Here is a 14,137-nt window from a genome sequence, read left to right as displayed (position 1 = left end):
ATTCGAAAGGAGATGCAAAGAAATTACACATGGCTGAGTGTTAGATTTTTTAGAGTCACTTATTTGCTTTAAAAAGTCTTTTAAAATGTCAATGACGTCATACACATCGTACGACCAGAGATACTGCTTTACGGTAATCCTTCAGTCACTTTGGTGCTTTCGCGCTCTGCACTTTCTTTTCTCTCGAGGCATCGACAACACAGCTGACACAGGGAATACATGCGTTAGAAGAGTTGTTTTGTTGTTTTAAAAGACCACGCCGAAAATACACACACACACGATGGCATCAAGCGGTATCTCTGGTCGTAATCAGTCCTTCACTGACCAATCAGCGTTCATTAGCAGAATGCTAGCGTGTTATGGGCAACAACAACTTAACCTGTAAGAAATCGAAAGGACATAAGTACTCGTTCATTCAACTTTCGATCTATAACCCATGTTGAACTTGCAAAACCTACAATCAAATCTGAGATTTCTCAACAGCAATCGGGTGAAAGAGACAAATTTGTCTGTCTAGCTCCATAGACTCCCATTCATTTTGCACTCATGGGCGATCGCCCCCAGTGGAACTCTGGTGGAACTACAACCAAAATTCGGGACAATAGGACTTAATAGGGAGTGGCCAGGCTTGGATGTTGTCCTTTGTTGGATGTTTCGTTGATGTTCTCAGTTCTGCTCCCTGGTTTTCTTGTGTTTATTTTGGTTGTTAGTGTTATGATTTTAATAAAGTTATCCTGCATGGATCCTGTACAGGATTGTCCTGATCCTGAACAATGTATCAGATTCACTCCCGTTAATAAAAGCTTTGTCTACTGAAACTTTGCAGTATATGTGGTCCAGACGTTGGTCCTCTTAGTAGCATGACAAAACTTTTCTTCAAATTGTGAATGTATTATAGGCTATATATTAAAGCAACCAAAGAGATCACCCTTTACAGCGCGATCGACTGACCCGAGATCCACTTTCCATTTTTTTAACTTTGAAACAACATTGGAAAACACTGCGTCAAGATCACGACGCGATCGGATCCCGAAAGTCCTTTAGCTGTAGCCAAGCAGCATGTCATCATTACGTGAGGTTTTTCTTAAGATCATCAATAACATCATGTTATTGTGTGTGTGGACTTGTTTTGACTCAAGACAACCTGCTCTGAATATGGTTTTCTAATATAGTATGGTTTCCAAATGTTTTGCGAAGCGTAACGTAGCACAAAATCAATCTGTGAAATGTTTACATGCGCCTCAGCGACAACTCTTCATTTTTTGTATTCTGTTAGTTGAGACCTTTTCAATGATACATGACAAAAGACTGTTATGTTTGATGCTTTTACAAATCACATTTTCAAGTAAAGTAGTCACGCTATGAAAATGGCTAATTTCTAATATTTTTAGCGAATTTAAAAGCACTTATTAAGAAATAATAAGTAATTTAACCAACTCTTAGAAGTAATATAACCAACTCTTAATAAGAAGAGTTGGTTGTATTACTTCTATTCACTGAAATGCAAGATTCTGAGCTTCTGGTTTAAGAGGTTCATTTGAAATACTCAGATCTGGAGTAGAGCAAAGTCCAAATTAAAGGTAGGTGAACGTATTAATTTGCATTCATAGATATTGTAAATCCAACATGGAATATTACTTAAAAACTTAACAACGGATATAACATCACAATTGTTAATCCAATGGTGTTGCAGCTGAAAAAAGCGCTACTTTAATGAAAAAAATGATTTGTTATTTATTTTCTACCAATGATTTCTTCATCCAAATGTAGGCTACTTTTTTTTTTTTTTTTTTATTCATTAAAATGTACCTAAAATTCTTGAGTCGTCTGTTAACAGTTCACACAGTATTAAACCCTTGTGGATGTAACATCATAAAATGTGTTTTCTGTGGGGCGGGGGATGGGGGGTGCTGGATGAAATAGTTAATCTGTGGTTTGTAACAGTGTTAGTGTGGATTAGGACATGTATCTGCAGGATCAGATGGGCACATCGTGGTGGAGTGCTGGAGGCTCTGAGAGTTTCATTAAAGTGCATCATAGACTTCTGTAAAACAGCCAATCACTTCCATACAGGCTTTTTCTCTTTTGCACACTTTAATTTTCTCATCCTACTCGTGACCTCATATGAGGATATGTTTGGTGTAAAATCAGGGCATTCACAGGAAGATATGTCTTGGTTGTTAGATATGAAGGTAAATATATTAGGTATTTTCTGTTTAGATAGTTTTTTTTCTCTTTGTGAATTTTACTGGAATTCTAGTGACTCAACGATGTGTTGTTTTATATATGTGACCCTGGATCACAAAACCAGTCACATGTCGCACGGGTATATTTGTGGCAATAGCCAACAATGCATTGTATGGGTCAAAATTATTGATTTTTCTTTTATGCCAAAAATCATGAGGATATTAAGTAAAGATCATGTTCCATGAAGATATTTTGTAAATTTCCTACCGTAAATATATAAAACATGTATTTTTGTGAGTGAATGCAGCACAATCGCCAACATAAATGAACAACTTTAAAGGAGATTTTCTCAATGTTTCGATTTTTTTGCACCCTCAGATTCCAGATTTTCATAATAGTTGTATCTCGACCAAATATTGTCCTATCATAACAAACTATACATCAATGGAAAGCTTATTTATTCAGCTTTCAGATGATGTATAAATCTCAATTTCAAAAAATCAGATATATCATTTTATTGTACTAATGTTTTTTATAAGTATTTTTCAAGAACATGCTAATTTCAAAATTCACTGAGAAATTCTTGCGTGTGTGTGTGTGTGTGTGTGTGTGTGTGTGTGTGTGTGTGTGTGTGTGTGTGTGTGTGTGTGTGTGTGTGTGTGTGTGTGTGTGTGTGTGTTGTGTCAGAGAGATTACACGTCTCACTGTATTAGGCTACTCCCAGTGTCTAAATCAGATTTACTCAGACATTATTACCACATTGATTCCTCAACGAGACATTATTAGGAGCCTCAGATTAACAACTTCAGCCCCCCAGGATCATTAAAAGTGCTAGTTTGGCGATTTCTGCCCACCAGTAAACCTCCACATTTACACACACACCAAGCCACAAACACTTTTTTTTATGCACAAGACAAATGTATTATTTTTATCAAAAATAATTCCTAATGGAATCGCTAAAGTATTGTAATTTTGATCGAATAATCAATTAAATAATGTGAACATTTTCAAGATTATTATTATTATTTAAATTCTACAGTTTGCACTATTATAAAAAAGTCTTACAGGACAGTTAAAGGACACTGTACGTTTATAGGATTTTCTTTTGGGTATTTTTTTAGAAGATCTACAGTAGTTTATGTTAGAAATAATAAAATCCCATTAGCATTCTTTGGGATTAGTTCAAAATCATGATAGCAATTTCAATAGGAAGGATTTCTTGACTAGGGTGAAGCAACATAGACTTTGGTTCATTTATCGTGTCAGGTCATCAAGACAGAAACTTATATAAGTAGTAATAGTTATAGATTCTTTAAATAAACACTCTGTAGTAGTACTATTATAATTGTTCCATACTTTTACTGTTTCTTTATAGAATCTGACCGTTATATTGAAGAGTCAGAGCTGATGTTGGAGTCAGAGCACTAGGTGGCAGCATGCAATGACTCTCTGATCGGTGGGAACTATCATCGCTTATAATCAGGCCTTTCTGCCTGTTTGCTCTATGAATATTATAATAAAAACTGGTCTGCTATTAGTCATGTCAATGCCATGTCATATATGTAGTCATGTCATATATATATATATATATATATATATATATATATATATATATATATATATATATATATATGCTGGGGTGATGAGTCATATGGTTAAACAAGAACACCGGTAAATTCATGTTCATGTATACATTTTTGGCTTTTCACTGTCTTAGTTGCAATTTTATTTTTGGGATTTGGATGTCGACTTGTTAAGCTCTAAGATAATGGGTTTGTAACAGTCTTAGCCAAAAAAAATTTTTTTTCTATTGTTAGTTCTATAAGTGTCTTCTGAACAGCTTTTTTTTTTTTTTTTTTTTACTTTATTGGAGGAATCAAACAAGATTTTACTAAGTGTGCTCCTCATTTGACAGTTTTATCAGAATAAGTGTAAAAACGACAGAGAGAAAGATGGGATGGAGGGGGATTTGGAGCGGGGGGTCAGAGGGGGGAGGGCTGGGGCGCTGTTAGTGACAATCAGCTCCAAAGTGGCTCTCACACCAAACACAAGCTCTCGCACTGACACATACACACTCATGGCAGGAATCAATCAGTCAGTCATTAACTCAGGATGTGTGTGAGCTGTCCACATGAACACACGGTAAGAACATATGGACTTTTAACACATTTCTTCCTCTGTCTCTCTCTAAAGTCATGCTAGTTTTATCCTGATGCTCTTTTTTCCATGTCGTTCTTACTCTTTTATTCCACTCTCAAATCCTCTCGTTTCCCACTTTATCTTCTGTTCTATTCTTGCTATGAAAGTAAAGACCATCTGAAGCCACTTGAAGGTCATTCTCTTAGCAGCGATCTACAGTAACGACTCAAATAATGATTGTAAGAAACTTTAAACATGGTTTTAAAAGTTGATTGACTGTCACAGGACTGTTAATTCTAATGTTGTAATTAAAGCTAGAGTTACAAATGAATGTTCAGCTTATAATGAAGATTTTTTTTCTTCATAATATTATTTGTAGATTTTTAATAGTAAATAACTTAGTTTATAAGCCTAGTAATTCAAATAGGTCTTGCTGAATATGAAGTGAAACTTCTAACTTTTTTAAATAAATAACTTCAGTACATGTTCATTTCAACATATATGACAGGTCAATTCATAAAATATAGAATCCTACATAATCTCAAGATGTTTCAGTACAAAAATGCTTTCAACTATTTTCATATTTGTACTTTATGTGTAGTAAATTTAGTTTATGGCCTAACCATTTAAGTGTGTATTTTTGCTCGTTACTGTATTAAAAAAATGTGCTGTAAATTTAACTGTTTGTACATTTCAACAAGTGGAATGGCAGTTACAAAAAAATTATGCCTAAATTTTCGATTTTTTATCACAAAATGCTTTGAATAGTTGTTTTTTCTATAGATAAGATGTGTTTAGTTGTCTGTGTCTATCATGAAAGTACTTTGATCAAAATTGTATGAGTCCTCACAAAATTCACTATTGTTTGAGTTGTACATTATAACACTTATGTTAAGGAGCAGCCGTTCCGTGGAATGACTAGATTGATGGATTAAGATTATGGGATTGGATTTAGGCCTTTCCTCTATTAATCTCAAACTGTTTGCAACCCACACATCAACATGATTCATAATTGGCCAGTATATGAGTTGCCATATATCACAAAGGTTCCGTAATGTTTCATAAAAACAGGTTTAAAGCCAGATGTCAATGATTAATTTCTTACATTGTTTTTTATTTTATTCTTTAATAAATGTGTCGCTATTAGCCTTTATCGTAATATCAAGCCAGTTTTTGGAATCTTCTTGTCTCTCATCTCACCAGCTCTTCATCCAAAAGTATGTTAGTTAGTACCTCTTAATGTACACAAACTATTTTTTAGTCACAGATTATTATACAGTACCTGCACTATATGGAGTTGAAATTAAAATCTCTAAAGGCACGTTGACTTTTTAATCTTGACCTCTTCTGATCCCCAATAACAATCTGCATAAACTCATGACAGTACAACAAATACTATGGATGTTCAAACGAATACTTCACAATTCACATTATTTGACAGCTAAGAAAAATGTAAATGGTCCTAAAAAATAAGCTTTAAATAAGCAAACAAGCTTTTTGGGAACGTTGTGGTGAAATATGATCTGAACATCTTTAAAAAAATAAATAAATAAAAAAAGATTTCATCCAAACCGTCTGTAACTTAGTATGATTTCAGGAGCTACTGTATTAATGGAGCAGTCTGTGGCTGTCTACTCACTATTTCCTCTCTTTCTTTCCCTCTGCCAGTTTCAGATGATAAAACGGGAAGCCCTTCAATTCAAAGAAACAATAATTTAAACAATTTGGCACATTATTGTTTCTTTGCCTGTGTAGCAATCGAAGTCTGTTGTTGTGCGCCTTTAAAACTGAAAGACAACAACAACTTCCTGTTGCGATGTCTTCGTCTCTGCCACTGCCCTCTCTGCCCCCGAGCCCCCTGGCCATGGAGTATCTCAACGACTTCGACCTGCTCAAGTTTGAAGTAAAGCCAGACACACCGCCGCCTCCTCAAACCTGCCTATACCCCAAACCAGGCCTCCATCAGGAGACCACCGGTTCCCCGTATGCTCCTTGCCCTCCTCCTGACTCCAGCCTCAGCTCCAGCCCCTACACTTCACTTCCTCCATCACCCACGCTCAGTGATGGACACCCACCGCAATCTGCATCCTCCTCTTCCTCTTCTCTCTCTTTCCCGCTGTCCATCTCCACTGGATACATATCGGGCCAGAGCTCCGGCTCTCAAGGGAACCTGGACGGGAGCCCAACCGCTGGAGGCCCCGCACCATGTTCAAACCCCACCTCATTGGAGGATCTGCTCTGGCTGGCAGCACTGCAGCAGCAGTTCGGTGGGGAGCCCGGAGGCGCCGCGTCCCTGCTCGGAGCTCTTGGAGGAGTGCCGGAGCGAGGGGACCGGGATCGAGGAGGGTTTCTGGGATGTGAGGATGCAGTGGAGGCCCTGCTAAACTCCGCTGCTGCTGCAGTGAATTCACAGGTATGATCTGAGATATTTGGACCACGAATTTGTGTGTGTGTCAGGCAGAAGCACGTGAACACAAACGCTTTGAAGCTCATTTTCGCACACCATTGCATTTCAGAAATTTGTTGACAAACGCAATTCATAAAGCAATGCAAAGCTGAACTTTGCAGGAAGGTAGATCTCCAGGAACAGGATTGGGCACTCCTGTGCTACAGTAATGGAAGACCACACATTTAGTTGGCTATGTACCAGATAGTATCAGCAAGGCATTTACGTAAGCCCTACTCCTGGAGGTCAACCGTCCTGCAGTGTTCAGTTCCAACCCTGTTCCAACTACCTTCCTATAGACTTCAAGTAACCCTGAATACCATGGTTAGTTAGGTCGGGTGTGTTTGGGGTTGGTGCTGAAGTCTGCAGGGCGGTATCTCTCCAGAAGTAGGGTTGGAGACCCCTGCTCGAATGGAGGGTGGCCCTCCAGATGCAGTGTTTGACACCTCAAGGGCTTAGAATGTTTTCTTTATCTCACACACCCGTTTCATCTATTGGAGACTCTGATGAGGTGTGGTTGAGTATGGAAACATACAAAACACGCAGGACTCCAGGGACAGTGGCTAAGAGAGTTTTTGCAGGATGTTTTTGCATTCAGAAAACAGAGCTCAAAAGAATGTAACTTTCTCGAGAACACTTGATATGCCATCTTATTCTGGCGCCCTTTTAAGGTGGGGTGTTTGTGGCATTTTCATTATAATCTCTTTGTAATGTGCTCTTTGTAATCTCTTTGCATTTCCTCTGGTCTTTCACTCTCAGTTCCCGGTTTTGTCTCAGAGTTCGAGCAGCAGTCACATGGGTGACTCCAGCAGTGACAGCGGGGCTGATGTTGTTCTTAACAAGCCGTCAGACATGTGTCACCGCCCTATACTGGTCGTTTCTTCCACCCCTCCATCTCTTTCCAATGTCAACTCATCGACCAGTCCCTTCTCACAACCCCTCAGTCCACAGAGCCGCCTCCATCACCCACACCATCCAATGCAAGGCCATTATCATCATCATCACCATCATCATCATCTGCAGCTCTCTCAGGTACTTGCAGTCACCAATTTATCCTCCAAAAACTTTGTCAACACAATCACATACTCAACAGTACCAAAGTATTTTCTCCATATGCTCAATAGAAGTTTTAGGCCACATCACAACATTTTGTTTTTTTATAAAAAATCAATTTGAAAATCAGATAAACACAAGTTGCTTTTGAGGGACCAATGAACTACATGCCTACATGTCTGTAAATTTATTTATTTATTTTTTTTTTTTTATGTATCATCAACAAACACCACTATGATATTAAGACTCTAATGCTACAAAATATGAATGCTACTGGATAATGCCACTTCCCCATTATATATGTTAAATATTTAATTAACATAAGATAAAAAAAATCACTGTAACTTGTGCACAATGATATAATCCAACTAGAACTATCTTTAAGTACAATTATACAGAATAAACAGGAAACGCAACCACAAACAAACGTAAACGAGACCGAACACTGAACAGAAAGATCTCAGGGCTTAAATACACGTGGAGAGGAAATCAGCTGAAAAGAAACAGGTGCGTGGACCTAAGGACAACTAAGGAAACTAACTAGGGAACACAGAACACAGGCAAAACGGGAACAAAGTACTGAATCAAAACGAAACTAAACAGAACTAAACATAACCCTGGCAATCACAGAGCTATGCCCGCATTTAATGAGATGTAATTAATAAATGTTAAAAGAATGTAAAATCTGATGTCCACATCCACCAGTAATACTAATTTGTAGATTGTTTGTTATACAAACATTTCCTTTGTGAAAAGAAGTACACTTTAACATGCTTTTAAAAAAAATTATTTATTAAGGATATAATATACTTTAAAAGAATATGCTTAAGAATATGCTAACTGAATGTAAATGAACTATATTATAATGTATGTTAAATACAGTTAGCTAAACTTTTTTTATGCTTTTTTGACCCACTTACTATAAATTTCTTCTATTGTCTTTGAAATAAAGTGTACTATACACTGTAAAATCCAACAGTTGTTCTAACACTTTTTAGTTAACTTTACTTAATTAGTTAACTTAATCTTAACTTAATTGTAAAAATATAGTAATCTGTTCTATTCTCATAACATGCCTTGTTTACTCAGAAAACCCAAGTTAAGATTAATTGATTGGATGAAATACCATTTTCAAGCAAAAAGAAAAATGCTTTTGAGGAAGGGCAATTCTTAATAGACTTTTCTCTCATTTCCTCCACTTCTGCAGTTATCTTTCTCTGGTTGCATTCACTTAATTCCCAAAGTAATCTTGAATGTTTAATTGACAATACAACTGAAACAATTGAGAGAACATCACATAAGATGACTACATAAATTTATGTTAATTTTCCTAAAATGTTTTAGTTACTGGCTCGCCATTATGATGATCAGTGTTCCCGTTGATTGGGCACTTGGAACTTCTTTTATATTATTGTAATTATTGATGCAGCGATGCTTTTAAATGAAAGGTAGAAATAAATAGATTGCTTTTAAAGGGGACCTAAATAGAACTAAATCACTGTCTTTTTTCCATGTAAATATAAATGCAATAAGAAAGTGTTGGTGCACCCGCCTTGTTTCACATTTTGAACCGTGGATGGCTAGTGATATTGTGGCGAAGTGTGTTGAAAGCAGTTTAATGGAGTGGATGTCTGCCTCTAAATGTGGAGCAGCGCTATCAGATTATGGTAATATCTACTATTATTGTGATGTAATCCTGATCAATGTCACTTACACTCAGTCAGATTATGCTGTATGGAAATGTAATGCCAAAATCACACACATGCACAAAGACGCTCACATAATCTATAGGCTAAACTATGTACTACACAAAGCTCATACATTTTTGATTTTCCATTATCATATTATCCAAATGGTTGTCATGAGAAAAAATAGTATTCATTTGTAAGATTTTATTGAAAGAAAACTATTTTTAGAAAAAAAAAGCAAGCATGAAGGTCCACCCCAACTGATGTGTAAGAAGATTGTACGGAGACGTACAAATGAGATTACAAATGAGATTAGTACGAATTCATGCGACCAATTCAATTGGCCAAAACTTAAAACAATTACAAATTGTCATGAGAGTGTGTTAATATTATCACAACACATCATGAATAAATTATCATAAGTCATGTACTTTGCACAACATTCCTTAATCATTCAATAGTTTACAGATTCATAATTACAAGCTTCAAGCTATTTTTAAAAGGAATTTGTTCCAATGTTTCAATCGCAACCAAAACTACTTCACTTAAAATAAATGGTAATACTTTATTTTACAGTGTCCTTGTTACATTTGTTACATGTACTTACCATAGTAATAACAGTAAATTATGCATAATTACATGCAACTAACCCTCAACCAAACCCTAATCCTACCCTAACCCTATAGTAAGTACATGTAGTTAATTAATATTACTCAGTACGTAAATATATAATTACACTGTAACAATGACACCTTAAAATAAAGTGTAACCAAATAAATAAATGAATGAATAAAGCAAGCATATAGTAACGGAATATGAACTTCTCAGACTATCACAGGTTTTCTTGTTATTACTGGTTTTGTATTGTCATGATGTTTCCCGATGTTCGTATCAACTGGTTTGAACACAGTTCTAGTAGCCAAACCAAACTAAATAAATAATACTCCTATATGACTGTACTGTTTTCATCAGACTGTACAATTCAAGCGCTGTGTACTATTCATTTCTCCTCCATCATGTGAGTGTTTGATGAAGCTTTAATTAGGCTATCATGATCGCACGTTGTGTCCATTCTGTGACAAATCTCTGTGACTCATCTCTTTTTGTCTCTTTCTCTTTCAGTGTGGGGTGGATGAGCGTTTCTCTGATGAGCAGTTGGTAAGTCTGTCAGTGCGAGAGCTGAACAGACATCTGCGTGGAGTGAGCAAAGATGAGGTGGTCCGTTTGAAACAGAAAAGACGGACGCTGAAGAATCGAGGTTACGCCCAGTCCTGCCGTTACAAACGACTCCAGCACCGGCACGCGCTCGAGTCCGAGAAACATATTCTCACACAGCAGGTACACAACACACACATCAAACACTGAAATATGACAAAACTGAGACACATACAACAAAAGTCAATTATGACACAGTAGCTCTCTTCCGAAACCTAGTCAGCTGCCTACCTTGATAGCATTAGGCCTACTTGTTTCAGAAGAACTTGTTCAGATAACATTCAAAAGTAACATTCAGACTGACAACATTATCAAATGGAACGTTCGCATAATGTTCTTAGAACATATTTCTGTTAGCTGGTTAGCAATAAAGAAAAGTTCTGTTGACTGCCAACCTTTTAATGCAACACTGCATATATGCTTTGCGAAGAAGTCAATCCCAGAATCCATTGTAATGAGCAAGGCAGCTCACTTGGTTTTGAAACATTAGAAAGTTCGGTAACACTTTACAATAAGATCCCACACTGTAAAAAATCCAACTTGCGTTTTGTATGACAAACTCAGTTTTTAAAGTTTATTCAACTATTTAACATGAAAAAAGTTGAGAAAAGTTGAGATAACTCAAACACGTAAGTTGAGAAAACTCAAAAATGTCCTGCAGCTGGTTGCCTTAAACTTTTAAGCTTTCTCAGCTTTTTTTTTTTTTTTACAGTGCATTAGTTAAGGTTAGTTAATTGCATTAGGCCCTACCTAGCATTATCACAATACATATTTATTCATCTTTGTTAATGTTAGTTAATAAAACACAACTGCTCATTGGTAGTTCATATAATTCCATTAAATAATATTAACAAATACAACTTTTTTATTTTAATAATGTATTAGTAAATGATGAAATACACATTAACTAAAATTATGAATTAACTAATGTTAACAAACGAAACCTTTAGAGTATTGCCAAAACTGTAAAGTGTTACAGAAAGTTGTTTCCCAATATTAATCAAAAGTATTTCAAATCTATTCTTTTGATTCCTCTAGCTGGAGCAGCTGCAGTGTGAGCTGTCTCGCGTGTTGAGAGAGCGAGACTCGTACAAAGCGCGTTACGAGAAGCTCGTCAGTTCGAACGAGACTCAGCCTTCCCATCCCAACACCTCGCCTTCTCCTACTCCTCCGGATTACTTTTTGTGACGAAATGAACATTGAACAGAAGAGAATGAAAAGAGAGCTGATGAAAGCGATGGGTGAAAGTAATTCAACAGAGCTGTAACTACAACTCAACTTAAAATAAGCTATTTAACCAAAGCGGGTTGATTGTGAGGTGGACCTGAGCCCTGGACTGGAATGCTGCTGCTGCTGCTGCTGCTGCTGATGGGATTGCGTTTTTGCCCAATGTGAGCTTGTATAACACCAGCCTGATTTCATAAGCATTCATAGGTATTCGTGTTTCAAAAGGGGTTTGTTGCATATGTGTATGTTTGGATGGACACTGAATATGTGCAGAACCAAAGAACTGACAGACAGTATTCAAAACATAAAGCATTTTACATATGTATAATGAATCCTACTCTAAAGTTGTTCTTACGTAAACACATTTACATTTTAGATTCTGTTAATATTGATATTGTACAGATTTAGTGTCTAAACTACAAACATTTATGTGCGCACATTTTCTACTAATACCTATGAATGCGAATGTGATCACCCATGGCAGCACAAAAGACTTGCTATCCCTTTGTGTTGAGCTATTTGTCATGATGAGTTTAGTTCTTACGAGAGTTTCATTGGCATTCACCAAAATGACTGTTGATATAAATCTATGCAAAACTGCTGGCATTTTGAGCAAGAGAGTAATGCATACAGAATCTATCATTATGTGTATAAGCCATCTGTGTGATATTTGCACTGAGGGGTTTGTGGTACCTATTGCAACACACTGTAAAACAATGCAATCAACAACCAAATATAAACATCGCTGCAAAAACGTCATGTTCATGCAAGTCAAGTGATGATCACCTCCTAACTTTGAGTGACTGTGTCTTTGGAAGTTACATTTTATGATCAAGTTAAGGGTGTAATTTTAATGTTACATCAAATTAATTTAGCAATTCACAGAGCTGGTCACTGTGGGTGATAGTAGACGCCTATCTAGAGCAGTGTTGACAGACGCAGATTTTTCTAGGAGGTTTACTTGGCCCGCCATAGGTCTATAAATTGACTTGGCTACAGTATTTCACTTATTTATTCACAGTATTTATTTATTGTTTGTAATGTGATAATTGTTTTCATTTGATAGTGTGTATCAATATCATTAATATTTTGTAGCAGGGTAAAAAAATATAAAAAGATTATATTCATTATGCTCCGTTTGTAGTGGTTTCTTATGAAATAAACATACTTTTACCATTAATGATTGTGCAAAGCATTGTGGACTGTGGAACTGACTCATTGATGTGATGTGTTTTATACTTTTTTTTTATTTACTTATAATGTTAGTGAAGTTGTTTGAACCAAAAAACATAACTTATATTACCACATGACCATTTTCATCCCAGTTGGGGCTGCTTCTCCTTTTAGACTTCAAAGTAAACGCCCATTGTTTTGATTGGCTAGCATATTTGGACTAAAATCCATAAATTTGAGAGTATAGTAACAGAGTATTCTGCTTTTATATAGACAAGCCCTTTGTCAAAAACTGCATACTTCCATACTACAGTGTGAAAATGTGTGTGTAAACCGTAAACAGTGGGTGAGAAACACCTGGGTGATTTACCTCTTCTGTCGAGATTTTTAAGTGCGTAGCTGATGGACACTCTTGAATCCCATCAGGCCATAATACCAACATAGCGGATGTAGTGCATCCAAATTGTATTCATACTACACGCATGAATACTTTATAGAACTTTTTTTTTAACTTTCACAAACTAAGTTTATCAAATGTTGTTTGATAGTATGCAATTTCAGATGCAGTAGGTAGGGTTTGTAAATAATCAACAAAAGTTGGGGCACCTTTAGGAATTGTTAGCATTCATATCTAGAGGTCAAAACTTTAGTCCAGTAAGGCCTTGTTCAGAAATTTAGACAGGCAGCAAAAGTTTATTGCTTTTTTTTTCTTTTTTTTGTGAATGCTATCTTTTCCACAGTGAGAATTAATTACAATGTCTCTTGCACTTGAGACATTAAACTTTAAATAAACTGTTTTGTCGCTCTAAATAGATAAGGACTGTTTCTTGCATGCCAAAATTTCCTTCCTCTCACTAAGAACCATCTATTCAGATGTAATATAATGCATTCAGCCTTTACGCATTCACATCCTTTTTTCAGGAAAGAAACAAAATAATATGTAACAAATTTTAGAAATCACACAACTGAAAAGATACGACATATGATACGACACGGTATTAAAAAAATC

The 14,137-nt window shown here is 36.2% G+C and overlaps 1 protein-coding gene across 2 annotated transcripts; it reads left to right on the top strand.

The window, feature by feature from the left end:
• Positions 1-4,208: 4,208 nt before the first annotated feature.
• nrl (neural retina leucine zipper) lies at positions 4,209-13,935 on the top strand. Of its 2 annotated transcripts, none has more exons than XM_079889012.1 (5): positions 4,209-4,329; positions 5,995-6,739; positions 7,532-7,804; positions 10,636-10,851; positions 11,767-13,935. In XM_079889012.1, the coding sequence occupies exons 2-5, from the start codon at positions 6,143-6,145 to the stop codon at positions 11,914-11,916; spliced, it is 1,236 nt and encodes a 411-aa protein (XP_079745138.1). In that variant the 5' UTR covers positions 4,209-4,329; positions 5,995-6,142; the 3' UTR covers positions 11,917-13,935. The 2 variants fall into 2 exon arrangements, with proteins under 2 accessions (XP_079745138.1, XP_079745139.1); XM_079889013.1 differs by having other exon boundaries at positions 4,226-4,329; positions 7,550-7,804.
• Positions 13,936-14,137: the final 202 nt, after the last annotated feature.

Source organism: Squalius cephalus (assembly GCF_949319135.1).
Source record: "Squalius cephalus genome assembly, chromosome: 12".
Lineage (NCBI taxonomy): Eukaryota > Metazoa > Chordata > Actinopteri > Cypriniformes > Leuciscidae > Squalius > Squalius cephalus.
Note: the sequence above shows the minus strand (reverse complement) of the source record. Positions and strands in the feature narration are given on the sequence as shown.

Coding starts and splice junctions, on each gene's coding strand:
- nrl (XM_079889012.1), top strand. CDS start 6,143: ATGTCTTCGTCTCTGCCACTGCCCTCTCTGCCCCCGAGCCCCCTGGCC. Junction 6,740..7,531: donor CTGCTGCAGTGAATTCACAG/GTATGATCTGAG, acceptor TTTCACTCTCAG/TTCCCGGTTTTGTCTCAGAG. Junction 10,852..11,766: donor AACATATTCTCACACAGCAG/GTACACAACACA, acceptor TGATTCCTCTAG/CTGGAGCAGCTGCAGTGTGA.